This window comes from Tachysurus vachellii, chromosome 4, assembly GCF_030014155.1.
Source record: "Tachysurus vachellii isolate PV-2020 chromosome 4, HZAU_Pvac_v1, whole genome shotgun sequence".
Taxonomy (NCBI): Eukaryota; Metazoa; Chordata; class Actinopteri; order Siluriformes; family Bagridae; genus Tachysurus; species Tachysurus vachellii.
In genome coordinates this window covers 32,188,321-32,205,639 of record NC_083463.1, presented here as the reverse complement: position 1 = coordinate 32,205,639, position 17,319 = coordinate 32,188,321, and the positions used below count along the sequence as shown (strand labels likewise).

At 43.1% G+C, this 17,319-nt stretch overlaps 1 protein-coding gene across 2 annotated transcripts in view; it reads right to left on the bottom strand.

Moving 5' to 3' along the window:
* The window catches only part of si:dkey-237i9.1 (SEC14-like protein 1), a 28,877-nt gene extending 12,747 nt beyond the window's left edge, over positions 1-16,130 (bottom strand). For both annotated transcript variants that reach the window (XM_060869013.1, XM_060869014.1), the window contains exons 1-6: positions 15,805-16,130; positions 14,172-14,257; positions 4,278-4,427; positions 3,014-3,145; positions 222-350; positions 1-139 (exon numbers count right to left, since the gene is read on the bottom strand). The exon at positions 1-139 is cut by the window's left edge and continues 105 nt beyond it. In XM_060869013.1, coding sequence (XP_060724996.1) covers positions 1-139; positions 222-350; positions 3,014-3,145; positions 4,278-4,427; positions 14,172-14,234 — 613 coding nt within the window. In that variant the 5' untranslated portion in view covers positions 14,235-14,257; positions 15,805-16,130. The remainder of the gene's footprint in view (positions 140-221; positions 351-3,013; positions 3,146-4,277; positions 4,428-14,171; positions 14,258-15,804) is intronic.
* Between the last annotated feature and the right edge of the window lie 1,189 nt (positions 16,131-17,319).

Below are 17,319 nucleotides of genomic sequence, written 5' to 3'. Positions count from 1 at the left end.
TGGGAGCCGTGGAGGGAGGAGCCGGGGGTGTGACCGCGACAACGGGCTGAATGAGGGAGGTGTTGGGGCTCCAGCGGGGCACGTGGGTAATGCCCTCCTCCTCCAGCTCTCTCAGGTAGTACTCGATGATCTCTTTACCCTGTAGAGGAAAGAGTTAATGTACAGGGTCGATTTATATTGTACAGGAACGAAGCACAAAGGAACAGAAAAAGATCTGTGACCTTTTTGATGCTGTTGGCGTACTGCTTCATGGCGATTTTCTCCACAGTGCTCTCGAAACCGAAGAAGGATTTGATGTCTAGGCTGGCAGACTGCTCGAAACATGTCCAGTCCTCGTTCTCAGGGTGAACCTGGCACACACACACATGCTCACGTTATTACACACACAGAGCTGGAGTTATCAAATTAAACAGTTAGAATAGAACATTGACATCACAATGAATCTGCTCACGTTTTTTTTTTTCTTTTTTTTCACAGGTGTGAAATGTAATAAGCTCTGAACCACACACACACACACAATAACACACACGCATGTTTTTTTTTTTCCCTTTTAATCGTGAGAGAGCAGATGGCTAATAACCCCAAAAATACAGGGAATGAAAAGAAGCGAGAGATCAGCAGAAGGAGACGACTGAACTGCACAAAACTGCAGCAGCAGCTGAATTTCTGCTGCAACAACAATAAAAGACAGAAACTTCTGGAAAGTGTTAGAGACAGCGAACCTCATCAATTCTCTCTAGCCGTTTAGAACACACACAGACAAACACACAGACACACACAGACACACACACACACACTCATATATATACACACACACACACACACTCATATATATATACACACACACACACACTCATATATATATATACACACACACACACACTCATATATATACACACACACACTCATATATATACACGCACTCATACACACACGCGCACTCTCATACACACACGCGCACTCTCATACACACACACGCACTCTCATACACACACGCGCACTCTCATACACACACGCGCACTCTCATACACACACGCGCACTCTCATACACACACGCGCACTCTCATACACACACGCGCACTCTCATACACACACGCGCACTCTCATACACACGCATACACACACACACACACGCACACTCATATACACACACACACGCACTCATATACACACACACACGCACTCATATATACACACACACACGCACTCATATACACACACGCACGCACTCATATACACACACACGCACGCACTCATATACACACACACGCACGCACTCATATACACACACACACGCACGCACTCATATACACACACACGCACTCATATACACACACACGCACTCATATACACACACACGCACTCATATACACACACACGCACTCATATACACACACACACGCACTCATATACACACACGCACACTCATATACACACACGCACACTCATATACACACACGCACTCACTCACACTCACTCACTCATATACACACACGCACTCACTCACACTCACTCACACACACGCACTCACTCACACAGTAGGCAAATACTGGAGTATCTAAGCACAACACTAACACCGCCTTAACCGCTGTAGGAAAATCAACAAGTCCATGGAGCAGAGTTACTGTTACCACCACAACAATGATTATTTACCCAGAGCAGCACATCCTGGAGTGTTTATATCCTCTTTACATCACAGAAACCTCCTGCAGATTATACATTACAGCAGCATAATCTCCTGTATCCTGAAACAAACTCTTACACAAGTCTTTATTAGAAGTGGAGTTTCTTTTTGAACAACACACACCACACTGTGATGTTACACAAAAATAAAACACACCGGGGTGGTGCGATGTGTCACAACACGCAAGAGGGCAAAATGCCGCATGTTGCGAGGCTTTAAAGTCAGATTTAATGCTGTGGAACGTTCAGAGAGACGAGCTCCTTCCTGCTCTGGTTTAAGTTACAGATGTGATAAACAGCTGTTTCCCCTCACCAGCATCACACACCTTCTGACCAGAGTTCAACTGTGTGTGTGTAAAAACACTGTGTGTGTGTGTAAAAACACTGTATTGTAACTCCTCTATGTGCTGATGTGGTTCAGCTGCCAGTTAAAGAGAATTACATTGTGTGTGTTTCGTATTGTTCCTTTAATAAAGTGTGGAATGCTCTAGAAGCTGGAACAGTATGCGAGTGTGCGGGCGTGTGTGTGTGTGTGCGCGCGAGAGAGAGAGAGAGAGAGAGAGAGAGAAGCTGTGCAGATTTATGTTGCTCGCATTCCATCATCCAGCCCTGAATCTGTCCCACATACACAGCGACTCGTCTCTCTCACACACACACACACACACACACACCTAACCCGTTTCCTCATCTCGCTCTATCGCTTGTGGAAATCTTTGTGAACACTTTGCTCTTTTAAGCAGAATTCCAGCTGTGCAGCGTCATGATCTGGCTCAGAAACTGGGGCTGAGTTCGGTTAAAAATGTAATTAATAACACACACATTTCTTATTTATTTTAAACAGGTCCATGGCAACATTACCAAATCATCAGCCATTTAAAGATGGTTCAGATAAAAAGCAAATAAACCCACAATATGCATTCCTTAAGGAGTGTGTGTTCATGACTACGAAACAAAAATGACCACGGCCCATTGGTCAGAAAGAAAGAAAGAGAGAGAGAGTGTGTGTGTGAGCATGTGTCTCTGTGTGTGTGTATGTGTGTTTTTTCTGTGTGTGTGTGTGTGTGTGTGTGTGTGTGAGTGCATGTGTGTGAGAGTGTGTGTCAGAGAGAGTGTGTATCGGAGAGAATGTGTGTGTGTCTCTGTGTGAGTGTGTGTATGTGTGTGAGTATGTGAGTGTGTGAGTATGTGTGTTTTTTCTGCGTGTGTATGACAGTGTGTGTCAGAGAGAGAGTGTGTGTGTGTGTGTCTCTGTGTGTGTGTACGTGAGTGTGTTTGTGTGTTTTTTCTGTGTGTGTGTTCCCGTGTGTGTGTGTGTGTGTGTGTGTCTCACTGAGTAGCAGCAGAGCTCATGGATGATGACGCGGTTTGAGAAGGTCTCGTTGTGCGACTCGATGTGCAGCGTCCTCTCTCTGCGGTTCAGCGTGTTCTTCTGGATGAAGTAAACGTAGTCGACGCCTGCAATCTGAACACAATCACAGTGTTATTAACGTGCAGACGTGACAATAAATAAGGGCTTTAGATCATTTTCTTCAGGCCATGAGTACAGTCCCCTGGAGTCCCCCTCTCAGCGTTGTTTAGTATCGCTCTCTTCTCCTTCATGAGAGGAAGTAGAGCATCTTCTCATATTATTTTACTTCTTATTTTCAGTGATGAATCACGAAATCGCAAACACAAAATCCCCCTAATGCCACTGAACAGAGTCGACTGTCTCTCCGCGATCATAGTGTAGTTAATAGTAGCGCTCATGTACACGTGCCTGCTACAGTTCGCTCGCAAGCGGCCATCTGATTGGTTCCGTCTCGAACGGGAGCCAATAAGCATAGCCGTAACTGCCAGGTCTGATTTTCGACTTCGTAAAAGTTTTCAGTTACGATCCGGGTCTTTTCCGTCGCACGTACGTAAACAAATCGGTTTCAGAAGCGTCCCTAGAGGGTCACGGTGTCTTAGTGGTTAGCACTTTCGCCTCACACCTCCAGCGTCTCCGCCTTGTGTGTGTGGAGTTTGCATGTTCTCCCCGTGCCTCGGGGGTTTCCTCCGGGTACTCCGGTTTCCTCCCCCGGTCCAAAGACATGCATGGTAGGTTGATTGGCATCTCTGGTAAATTGTCCCTAGTGTGTGATTGCGTGAGTGAATGAGAGTGTGTGTGTGTGCCCTGCGATGGGTTGGCACTCCGTCTAGGATGTATCCTGCCTTGATGCCCGATGACGCCTGAGATAGGCACAGGCTCCCCGTGACCCAAGGTAGTTCGGATAAGCGGTAGAAGATGAATGAATGAGTGAATGAATGAAAATGGTCCTCTTTCTAGACTAGAAATCGCTGCATAATTTACGTTCTGCAAAAGGTTTTATGCTGCATATTTTGACTAAACCCCTGGCCAACTGATCGGTGCTGAATACGTTATTGTTTCTATGGTAACGGCTCGCTCGTACGGCTCAGCTAGTAATAAACAGACGATGCCGATACCTCGAGGTTATTATAAACTACAGGCGAATGAAAGCAGACGTTTTGTTTGTAAATTAGAAATCGGCGGCAGGTCGCCGTGTCGTGAGAAGGATAAAAATGTATAGAATTAAATAAAGGTACGAACGTATTACCCTTTTCAGGAGTCGAGGGGCGTCGATGTCCAGCTTGCACCTCCTCTCGACTTTGTGCGCGGAGTTATCTTCGCTCGTCTCCTCGTTGAGGACGTCGCTGGCCACGAACATGGGGATGAGATGACACGTGGGGAACCTCCTCTCGTACGCCTGAGAGAGACGGAGAGAACGGGAACGTTAGAAAAAGCTCTCTGTAACTGCTGGGTCTCAGAAACATGTTCTGTTAAATCATTTATTGTTAACGTATACGATGACGGATCTAATCGAAATCCGTGATGTAACCGTGAAGCTTAGGACAGGTCTCTGTACATCTCTATAGGTTTCCTCAAAAACAAAGCGTAGCCATAGCAACTGTGTGTAAACGTAGCCTATAGATACATGGACTCGAGTGCTTTTTATAATCAGCCGTATACCGAGGGATAATAGAGTCAACGCTAAACTAAACCATTTGGCTACTTGACTAGCATCTGTGCGTGTGTGTGTGTGTGAGTGTGTGTGTGCATGTGTGCGTGTTTTTTCAGGTCAATGTATTTCACAAAAGTTCTAAACGACAGATCAATCTAATTAGGGTGTGTATATATATGTGTGTGTGTGTGTGTGTGTGTAAAGCCTCCTGTTGTTTAAGTGTGTAACCTGTTACACAAAGCAGGTTGCACTAGTTTTACTGAACAAACGGCGGAAAACCAGGAAGAGGGAGCAGAGCGTGAGGTGCTGTGAGGTGAAGGAGTGGAGACGGAGGAATGTGATGTGGGATCGCAATGTTCATGCGAGGAGGAAATTCCAGATCGGAATTTCGGCATGTGAGCTATCGCTCAAACCCCTTTTATACACCAGAGCGTATGTGAGGCATCAGACTGATTAGATCTGATCTCCTAAAACCACACAAACACACACACATTCTCTCTCTCTCTCTCACACACACACACACACACACACACACACACACACACACGTGAAGCTGAACAAACAGCATTAGTTAGAATCCTGTGTAAATGTGTGTGTAAGGACTGGTTTGATACAGGATATTGTACACACACACACACACACACACACACACACACACACACACACACAGAGTTAACTACAGGAAAAAGAAACCGTAGTAACCGGTGTGTGTAAATTAATTCAAATAATCATTAACACAAGTGCCGACATCCATCCATCCATCTCTCTCTTTCTCCATTTATCTCTTTCTCTCTCTCACTCTGTGCACTATAATAAGTTTTTAAAGTTAAACCGCATGTTTGTGCTCGATATACACACACACGCTCATGTTACTCAGCACTCAAACAAAGTGTACAAGTAAACAAGGGCACTTAGTGAAATGAGATACAGCTAGTGGTGTCTCCTTCCTGTAGCTTATTAATCTCACACTGCAAACAAACACTAACAAGCCATTCACATAGGCATTCTCTAACACACACACACACACACACACACACACACACACACAGTGAGAAATGGCACAGCAGAGGTGTTGCAGAAAATCTCACTTTTATAGGCGCCAATTGTTTCAATTTTGTTTTACAATTTCAGACAGAAACGTCTTTGTGTGCATGTGTGTGTGTGGTGTGTGTGTGTGTGTGTGTGTGTGTGTGTGTGTGTGTGTGTGTGTGTGTGTGTGTGTGTGTGTGTGTGTGTGGTGTGTTCCTGTTCGAAAGAAAAAAAAAACAAACAAGTGCTCGATTCAAGCTCAACTCATTCATTGTATTCAGATAGACAGAAGGACTTGTGTGGGCTTCACACACACACACACACACACACACACACACACACACACACACACACACACACACACACACACAGAGAGCTGTATTCAAACTCGTTAACATTCACTTGATTTTAAAAGGATACATAAACAAAGGAAATTTAAATAAAACGGATAAAAAGAAAACACTTCTCTGTTACTGACAATAATAAAGCTGATCTACAGTTAACTCAGATAGTTAGTTCACAGATACTGGACTAGTTAGGGCTGGGAAGAGTGTTGCTATGGTTACGATGAGCAGCACTCAACCTTACACACACACACACACAACGACATGAACTCATGGAATAAGAGAGATATTATAATGAACACTAATAATAGAAAGTCTTTTTTTATTAACAACCTGAACAACGAGTCTGAGTCATTTACATGGTGTTTATTCATACAGCAGAATTACTCACTGTACACACACACACACACACACACACACACACACTGAAGGTCAGAACCGCACTACAGTACATGAATATTCCTGAGGAAGAGTTTGTTGGTTGAAGCTATTCTAAGCTCTCGGTGCTGGAATCCGTTCAGAAAGTAGGTCGAGGAGAAAACACGCTCCGAGGTCAGGAAGATCGGAAATCCGAGCCGTCGGCGTTCAGTAAATTTATCCTGAACACATTCTCTCTCACGTCGTCCTCTCGGTGTGCACTGAGATACACTGCAGCATGGCGCTGGGGTTCGATCAGAACATTTAAACTATAAAATAACGATCGTGTCCTGTTCAGTGTCTGATGTACTGTACGAACCTCACAACTCTCATAACATACAAAACATCTCTACACATTAACACGGTGTCCTGTGTGAAGGACAAGATGAAAGACGGGTTTTAAGATGTTCTACACATTAACACGGTGTCCTGTGTGAAGGACAAGATGAAAGACGGGTTTTAAGATGTTCTACACATTAACACGGTGTCCTGTGTGAAGGACAAGATGAAAGACGGGTTTTAAGATGTTCTACACATTAACACGGTGTCCTGTGTGAAGGACAAGATGAAAGACGGGTTTTAAGATGTTCTACACATTAACACGGTGTCCCGTGTGAAGGACAAGATGAAAGACGGGTTTTAAGATGTTCTTCCACAGTTCCACAGTAAACAGAAACTAAACGCAGATAGAGAATCGCTCCAGATTCTTGTCACGTGTGATTCACAATGAACTGCACAAACCTGCTCGATGGTTCAGCTGTAACTTTGTCCTTCATTACAATGAACCTGATAAACTGCGGAAAATTAACTGCTGCTTGTTAGTGCCAACTTGGGGTGTTACCATGGAGCTAGGGGTAAATTTTTTAGGGTTGTACAGTAGCTCCATTTAATTGTCACACACACTCGTTATTAACGTTATTTCTCATCACACACACTCGTTATTAACGTTATTTCTCATCACACACACTCGTTATTAACGTTATTTCTCATCACACACTCGTTATTAACGTTATTTCTCATCACACACTCGTTATTAACGTTATTACACATCACACACTCGTTATTAACGTTATTACACATCACACACTCGTTATTAACGTTATTTCTCATCACACACACTCGTTATTAACGTTATTTCTCATCACACACACTCGTTATTAACGTTATTTCTCATCACACACTCGTTATTAACGTTATTTCTCATCACACACTCGTTATTAACGTTATTACACATCACACACTCGTTATTAACGTTATTACACATCACACACTCGTTATTAACGTTATTTCTCATCACACACACTCGTTATTAACGTTATTTCTCATCACACACACTCGTTATTAACGTTATTACACATCACACACTCGTTATTAACGTTATTACACATCACACACTCGTTATTAACGTTATTTCTCATCACACACACTCGTTATTAACGTTATTTCTCATCACACACTCGTTATTAACGTTATTACACATCACACACTCGTTATTAACGTTATTTCTCATCACACACACTCGTTATTAACGTTATTACACATCACACACTCGTTATTAACATCATTACACATCACACACACTCGTTATTAACGTTATTTCTCATCACACACTCGTTATTAACGTTATTTCTCATCACACACTCGTTATTAACGTTATTACACATCACACACTCGTTATTAACGTTATTTCTCATCACACACACTCGTTATTAACGTTATTTCTCATCACACACACTCGTTATTAACGTTATTACACATCACACACTCGTTATTAACGTTATTACACATCACACACTCGTTATTAACGTTATTTCTCATCACACACACTCGTTATTAACGTTATTTCTCATCACACACTCGTTATTAACGTTATTACACATCACACACTCGTTATTAACGTCATTTCTCATCACACACACTCGTTATTAACGTCATTACACATCACACACACTCGTTATTAACGTCATTACACATCACACACACTCGTTATTAACGTTATTACACATCACACACACTCGTTATTAACGTTATTACACATCACACACACTTGTTATTAACATTATTTCTCATTACACACTTGTTACAAACGTTATTACACATCACACACACTCGTTATTAACGTTATTACACATCACACACACTCGTTATTAACGTTATTACACATCACACACTTGTTATTAACATTATTTCTCATCACACACACTTGTTATTAACATTATTTCTCATCAGACACTTGTTATTAACGTTATTACACATCACACACACTTGTTATAAACGTTATTACACATCACACACACTCGTTATTAACGTTATTTCTCATCACACACACTTGTTATTAACGTTATTTCTCATCACACACACTTGTTATTAACATTATTTCTCAGACACTTGTTATTACCGTTATTACACATCACACACACTCATTATTAACGTTATTTCTCATCACACACTTGACGTTCTGTGTTCAGAGCACGTGCGGTACACGACGCTGTCGGCTCTGAATTTTAAAGCGCTTTCGTGTGTTAAATCAAGCGGCACACGTGTCACACCAACCTCATGGAAAAGAGAAAGTTTCACTTTCGGGCCTGAACATCGACAGCATGCGGTTTGTTTGGAGGTTGATTGCAGGTTCGTGCTGCAAAACGTCCGACGCCGGCGCTTATTGGACTGTAATTTCAGCTATCGGGTTTTTAATGTGTGGTTTTTGTGCCAAAGCGACGCGCGAACATCTAATTAAGACGTCAGTAACATGAAACGTTAGACGTGTTAGACCTGATCCCTAATCAGTGATGTCTAAACTTACTCAGGGGACGTCTCTCTCTCACACACACACACACACACACACAACATGTCAGGGGTTGTTTAGTGTATATTTAGCGCCTGGTGTTTATCAATAATAACAGCTAATGCTGCTGCTGTTGCTGATAACAGGACAGAAATAAAAAAGATAAAGTTTTGATTAAAAGCGCCGCAGCAGTGAGTCGTTTCCAGAGCTGATGATGATGCAGCAGAAATAAACAAACGCTCGCTTTAGTGACGGCGCGTGGTGACTAAAGTGCGATTACACATCTCTCTGTGTGGAAGCAGAGAGGAAATGAGAGGGGGAGGCGGAGACGAGACGCACCAAGAGTTTACTTTTACTCGTCAGGTTTTACTTCATCTGCATGAAGTTCTACAACAACAACAACACTAACGCCTCACAGGTCGGGTTTAATAACCGATCAGAACCAGAACCTCCAAACTGTACGTGAACATAATGAGGTCATCTGGATCTAATGATCAAGAACAAATAAGGCTGTGTGTGTGTGTCTGTGTGTGTGTGTGTATGTGTGTGTGTAGAAGGGTGTTACGCGTGAACAGAACACAGTGTACTCGTCTCCACGTGAGCTGCACATGCGGTGACTGGTGTTGAAGGAAAGTTCAAAGAAGGCTGCTGTATAAAGACACTCCAGGTCATGCTATCGGTTTCGTGATTGCATGTGTGTGTGTGTGTGTGTGTGTGTGTTGCAGTATGCTCACTTTCACTCTCTTAAAAGCATTGAGGGGAAAAAACAACACAAAAATGTTATCTGTTGTACATTACTGCACTGTGTACACACAACGAGAGAGAGAGAGAGAGAGAGAGAGACAGAGAGAGAGAGCGAGAGAGAGACAGCGAGAGAGAGACAGCGAGAGAGAGACAGCGAGAGAGACAGCAAGAGCGAGAGAGAGACAGAGAGCGAGAGAGAGACAGAGAGAGACAGCGAGAGCGAGAGCGAGAGAGAGCGAGAGAGAAAACAGTGAGAGAAAGAGAGAGAGAGAGAGAGAAGCTTAAACAAGCTTCCAGAATGTTCTGTCACACACATTGCCGAGTCCAAAACACAGCAGCAGTCTGATATCTTTTGATAGAAAAATACAAAACAAACACAAACCCAGTAAACATTGTGTTATGATGTTAGATGTCTGATGTTAGAACATTTGGGTGGCAGCATCATGAGACCGAGACGAAGTGAACAAACCAATGACCAATACGGAAAACAGGAAGTGAGACACATCTCAGAGATGTGTTTAAACACAGCCACTGAAGCATCAGCAAAGCTGTGAGTTTATTTACATACTTAGAGCTCCGTTTCAGTACCGTAGTAAAAACATGGTGTGTCTTTGTGGTGTGACTCAGGTGACTGTGGGGAGGAACCTTGAGAGGAACCAGACTCAAACGGGAACCTCATCCTCATCTGGGTGACACTGGAGGTGTGATTATAATACATTATGTACTTTATGATGATTGTATACAGTCTGATAAATGTTGTATTGATGAGGAGGTTGTTGTCCTCAAAGACCACATGGAGTTGCGTCTCCTCTTTAGTATCACAGAGTCTAACTGGAGCTGGAACATCTCTAGATGTTAGCAAATTATTGTGAAACATGAATGTAGTTACTGCACGTCTCATCGAGTCGCTTCAGACGGAGAGGATTCCCGCCTCGTGATCCGTCGTCCTTCGTTTCTACCTTTCTGTACCTCGGTGTCCTGTAAAGCTGATGATCTGATCGCGTCTCATCTTTTAATCTTTAATCCCTCCGCCTGTGACTAATCCCCCCACACGGATTTTAACGGCACGTGGCGTCCGGGATGATGCTGACCGCTAGTTCATGCGGCGCTGTGTGACGATTAGAGATGGGGCCGATCCAACGCTCCGTCTTAGTACAGAGCTGAAACAAAACGGTTCCAGGCTGGAACTGGAAAAGACCCGAACAGACCAGGAACCAGAACAGGATGATTCGTCCTTTTTCTTTTATAAAACAGATAAGTTTTCCCGAACCTTTTCAGGAATCCGTATTAAAGGGCGCTGACGATCAGTAACAACAACATCAACACGTGACTATCGCTTCCTCCATGATGAAAGAGAACGACTGTTTTCAAATCCACTTCCTTCCTCTGTTGCAAAAACAATCTGTGTATTTTTTTCCCTTTTGCGTAACCGAACGTCTCGGCGAGCCGCGGGTCGTTTTTACTGAAGTGGCAGATTTAAATACATTTGTTTTGTCCTGATGTCTCCGGGGGAACGTCAGGAACGTCGTGTGCTCAAGGGAACTGACTCCACTTCGGCCACGTCTGAGCAAAAAAAAGCAGATTCGGCTGCTAATGCTAGCGAGGACGTTTGTACGTAGAAGATCGGCGTCTCGTAAACCATTGACGACGAACTAACTCTGAAGCTAGGAGAATGTTCCCCTAAGTAACCGTCTCATCTTTCTAGCATCGATATCTTACGGTTTCTATAGCAACAGCATGTAAGGCGGACGATGTGCAGATATGACGTTTATGGAAGGAGTCTCCAGTGTCAGCGGTGAAGTTGTCACTTATCCTACAACCCTGAGGACAGAAAGGTCTCAGTGATGTGACGAGTTTTTCCATTTGATTAGTAATGTAACTGATTTATTAACCGTTAGAGATTGCACCGTTTTGTTTTGTTTATCCCTTTACAGTGTTGCCGTGGTAACAGTCGGCCGTTCAACTCGCTTTTTGCTGTAGCTTAAATCCATGCAGGTTATAAGGAAATCTCTTTGATCACAGCGAGAGCTCTGCATCCGCAGCACAAATCACACCACCGGCGGCTCCTAACGCAGGTCACGACCTCGACAGGAAAGAGATCTTGCGTGTTTTAGAGAGAAAACTGTACGAGCCACGATATACTGTACGTACCCGCCTACGGAGGAGTCTAGAAATCTTGTGGAAAATTAATCGGTGTTTGTACGTTAAACTCTCACAGGCAGGTATTTTGGGAAACAGTGGAATGTTCCGTCTGGAGGTTTACACAACATGACAGCAGGAAGGTTCTGGAAACACGACCACAGGAAAGCGGACCGGTCTCAGGTCAGACGCGTCGTCCCGTCACGTCACGTCACCAAAAACATTTACACTTAAAGACACAAATGTCACCGTTACGCCGACGAATCAGCGGTCAGTTCGTTTACGTGACTATTAAAAGATTTGTTTTAAGAGTTCTAAGACTATAAGAGTTACATCAGCGCTCACAGGAGCGACGTTGTTATGTTAGCGACAAGCTAACGTGCTAACAGCAACGGGTGAGCTGCAGAGTCTCCGGCGGTAACCCTCGTGTTCACGGTGTAACTCGTCTGAAGCTGTGTTCAGCTCGGTGGGGTTGTGATGGCGTCTCTGGGTCTTTTTACTTGTGTAAGAACCTGATTGTGGTGCTGAGAGAAGCTCAGGAAGGCAGTTAGAGTGAAGTTAAGTACTTCCCTGTTCCTGAGAACAAGCAGCGAGTTAAACACCAGAGAGAACAGAAAGGGAAGAGTGTGTGTGTGTGTGTGTGTGTGTGTGTGTGTGTGTGTGTTCAAGAATGCTGCAGTGAGGGAGGGGAGGAAAGAAAAAAAGAAAAACACTTCTCTGAATCGGCTCTAACATGCAGCCAGCTGGCGCGACTGCTGACACGAGAATTAAACTCTTACACGCCTGAGAGACAAAAAAAACCTTCACGTTCAGAGAAACCGTTTCCGCGGAAACGTCTCGGACACCAAAAACATCCTTCTGCTTTTTTTCCCCCTGAAGGAAAAAAACAAGTACTGTTTTTTTTTTTTTTTTAATCTAACTTAAGATTTAAGTGGATTATTTAACTCTCGGTAAAACATTTTATACGAATACGACACGACTGTTTATAGCTGCTGTGAGAACAGAGAACTAAGATTATAAACTAATTGTTAATTAAAGCTAATAATGCTTTTTATATAATATTGTATAATTGTGTAAACGTCAGAAAAATGGTGACAAATGGTGAAAAAAACAAAACAGATGATAAATCGGTGACAAAAATCTCCGCAAGACGCTAACGTGGGTTTAATCTGACTCCGGTCCTGACTCGAGTCAAAACAGCCTCTGATTGTTTTCTAATCAGCACATAGCACTACAGGACGAGCAGAAACACGCTGGATGTTCTAGAACATTCTGTATGAGAGCTGAAGGACGCCGGGGGGCTGAGCTGATGTTTCACTGCTGGAGCTGCAGGAGCTTAAATTTACACAGGAATGTGTTCGAGGTCAGGAAGGAAGCCGTGAACATATATACAACGAGGGGAAAGAGAGAGAGAGAGAGAGAGAGATGAAAAAAATGAAAATATTTCAATTCATCACAGAAAACAGGAAACAGACGTTGTCTCAATAACATACTGAAACACTCCATTAACCTCAACTCACTACAGTAAAACTGCAGTCTGAACACACACAGACACACACTCACACAGACACACACTCACACAGACACACACTCACACAGACACACACTCACACAGACACACACTCACACAGACACACACTCACACAGACGCTGAACATAAAGAAGTCTCTAACATGATGATCATCATGATTTTTAGTGAACACAGAAAAGTGCTCAGGTTCCCTGACATCCTGCAGACAAGAAACTCTTCTAGAACGTTCTAGTTCCTGTACGAGGTCGTCAACTCTACAGATTTGTACAGCTTTCCCAACAAAACCACGGCACAGCATCAATCACTCAGACAGGAATAAAACCCCAGAGACGCTGCTGCTGGATGGACAGGTAGGGAAACTAATCCCGTCAGAACAGGGCATCAGAAAAGCGTCCTCACTGACGCCTGACGCCGTAATGAGGAGCGAGGACTCGAGGGGTTTGTCTCAGGGTGCAGAAACCCAGCGTAAGGTTAAAATAAAGACTTAAACGTGTACTCACCGCCATGACCAGCTCGAAGGGGTGTTTATACACACGAACAGGGGATTGATACTGCTGCACCATGGTGGATGTGCTCTCACGCCGCCCTGAAAACACACAGGAAAGAGAAGGAAAAGAACATTTAGATTACAGAAAAGTTCACGCTTCCGTGTCACAACCGGACCGCGAGGTTGAAAACAAAAATTTAACGACGTAACGAGCGCTCGCTCCACTACGCTACCGTTGCTATAGTAACGAGCTCCAGAATGAACAGGAAACGATCCGCTTCACATCGCACTGCATCGCATCGCAAGACCAGTGAGGTCTGAATTAGTATCACAAAACCTCAGTCTGGAGCAAGTTACTCTTCAGCATCGAGAGAGAGAGAGAGAGAGAGAGAGAGAGAGAGAGAGAGAGAGAGAGAGTAAATCAGGAGTGGGCAGGAGGATGTGATGTGTAACAGTAAAGTTCAGCACTGGGAGCTTTTACAGACGATTAAAATCCCTCTCAGGTTCATTGGCCCTGAGGTCTGGCACATCGCCCGGGATCTGAAATACTGCAGGAGAGAGAGAGAGAGAGAGAGAGAGAGAGAGAGAGAGGAAGAGAGACTCATTGATGAATACACTGCTCCTATACGATCGATATACAGAAAAAAAAAGAGCTGAATGAATGAGTGCAGTGGAGCCGCTCATTCATTAAAACGCAGTCGTTTTCTCTCTGCTCCAGTTATCATAACTAAATATGAATGAATCGACTCTGACACTGACTCAGACATTGACTCCGACTCTGACACGGACTCAGACACTGACTCCGACTCTGACACTGATTCCTTCCGTAACTGCTCCATTAGCGTCTCCATCAAGACGAAAAGAAATCTTCACTGAATCTGTTTACATTACGAGACCCGGCGCACGAACCAGAAGGTACAAGAGCACAATATAACGATGTGATTTATACTGAAACTGTAAACAAATAAAAGACATAAAAGAAACAGATTAAAATTAAAATGACAGGAAATAAAAAGTATTGTGATAAAAAAAAAAAACACAACAGCACCGAATAGGAACAGCTATAAATAAGAAAGAAAAAGGTTTGTCACAGCAATCAGATAAACACACACTCACACTCACACACACACCTCAAAACAACACACACGTCCTCATCATATAACATCATATACACACACAGACTTAACACTTAATCAGACAGATAGGAGACAGAGAGAGACTTGAGTTGAACACAAAACAGCACCAAAACAACACACACAGGGATTTAAACACTCACACACACACACACTCATATACACACACACACACATATGTATACACACACATATACATACATACACACACACACACACACATATACACACACACACACGATCACACATACATACACACACAATCACACATACACACACACACACACACACACACACACACACACTCACAGAGATGGTTATGTCGGTGTTGTGTGTTAGTTAATCAAATCACAGTGTTAATAACCGATTACTAAATAATGTATTAGTGTGTGTTCAGTTACAACATTAGCATTGTAGCTAACACCCGGGTTTGACCGGTGAGGCAGCACAGCTAGTTAGCATAACAAGCTAAAGCATAAACATGAGTGTGTCGGTAAAGTGAACATTACTCACCAGTTAAAGTGGTTTATATCGGATTAAAGACACTCCGTGTTGTTTGTGTGTGATTACGAGTCTTTATTATTATTATTATTATTATTATTATTATTATTTAGTTCCAGATGAAAGCGCGAACTCTCCCACAGCCTTTATCCCGAACTCTGAGCCTGGCTGAGAGAGAAATCCTCCGTTAAACATCTCCTCCATCCAGCTGGAGCTCTTCCCCGCACCCACGGATCATCATCTGTGGAATAAAACGCACTTCTTCTCAGTTCTGCTTCAGTTCTGCTTCTGCTTCCTCCACCTTCTCCACCTCCTGCTCCTCTTCTCACTGAACTGACAGAACGCGGGTGCGTCACAAATCAACACTCCACCGAAACAGGAATAAACCATTCTCACGAATCCAGAGGGGGGTTTATTATAGATCTCACCACCGATCCGACACACAAAATCACACAAAACAAAAATCATACAATCTATTTATAATATGTAATATGTTATATAATGATAATCTTGTAATAAATAGAAAAATATTGGAGCTGATGGGCAGAAAGAAAGACAGAGAGACACAAATAGAAGACAGACTTCTATGGTTCTAGACATATGGTTTATTACAGGTTTATTTCAGGTTCATTACAGAGTTATAACATGCTTATTACAGATTTATTACAGGCTTATTACAGAGTTCTAACAGGCTTATTACAGATTTATTACAGCGTTCTAACAGGCTTTTATAGAGTTATAACAGGCTTTTTACAGATTTATTACTAAGTTAGCACGTTCGCCTCACATCTCCAGAGTCGGGGTTCGATTCCCGCCTCCACCTTGTGTGTGTGGAGTTTGCATGTTCTCCCCGTGCCTCGGGGGTTTCCTCCGGGTACTCCGGTTTCCTCCCCAGGTCCAAAGACATGCATGGTAGGTTGATTGGCATCTCTGGAAAAATTGTCCCTAGTGTGTGATTGTGTGAGTGAATGAGAGTGTGTGTGTGTGTGTGTGCCCTGTGATGGGTTGGCACTCCGTCCAGGGTGTATCCTGCCTTGATGCCCGATGACGCCTGAGATTATGAGGCTCCCCGTGACCCGAGGTAGTTCGGATAAGCGGTAGAAAATGAATGAATGATGAATGAATGAATGAACAAGTTTATTACAAGTTTATTACAGTGTATCATTTTTGGCAAAACCTCAAATAATTGCAGAATCATTTGTTTTTTGAGTTAAACATCATCGTCTCGGCTCAAAATATCACTGAAATCACATCAGTCCTATTAATCCATTTGTCAACTGAATCTGAGCAAAATCAATGCTTTTTTTAGTTCTGTTGTTTTAATTTGGGCCTCAATCCGCACAAAAAACCCCAAAAAGAAATAAACTAAAGCTGTTTTCTGGGGATCTTTAGGACTCAAAACGTCCTGATGAATCTCGCTGGTCAGCAATAAGAACTGCAGCACTGAAGAGCAAAATGTGGTAAATAAATAAAACAATAAATTATGAAAATGTTTAAAAATGAAATTTAGATTTAGCAAGCAGTCTC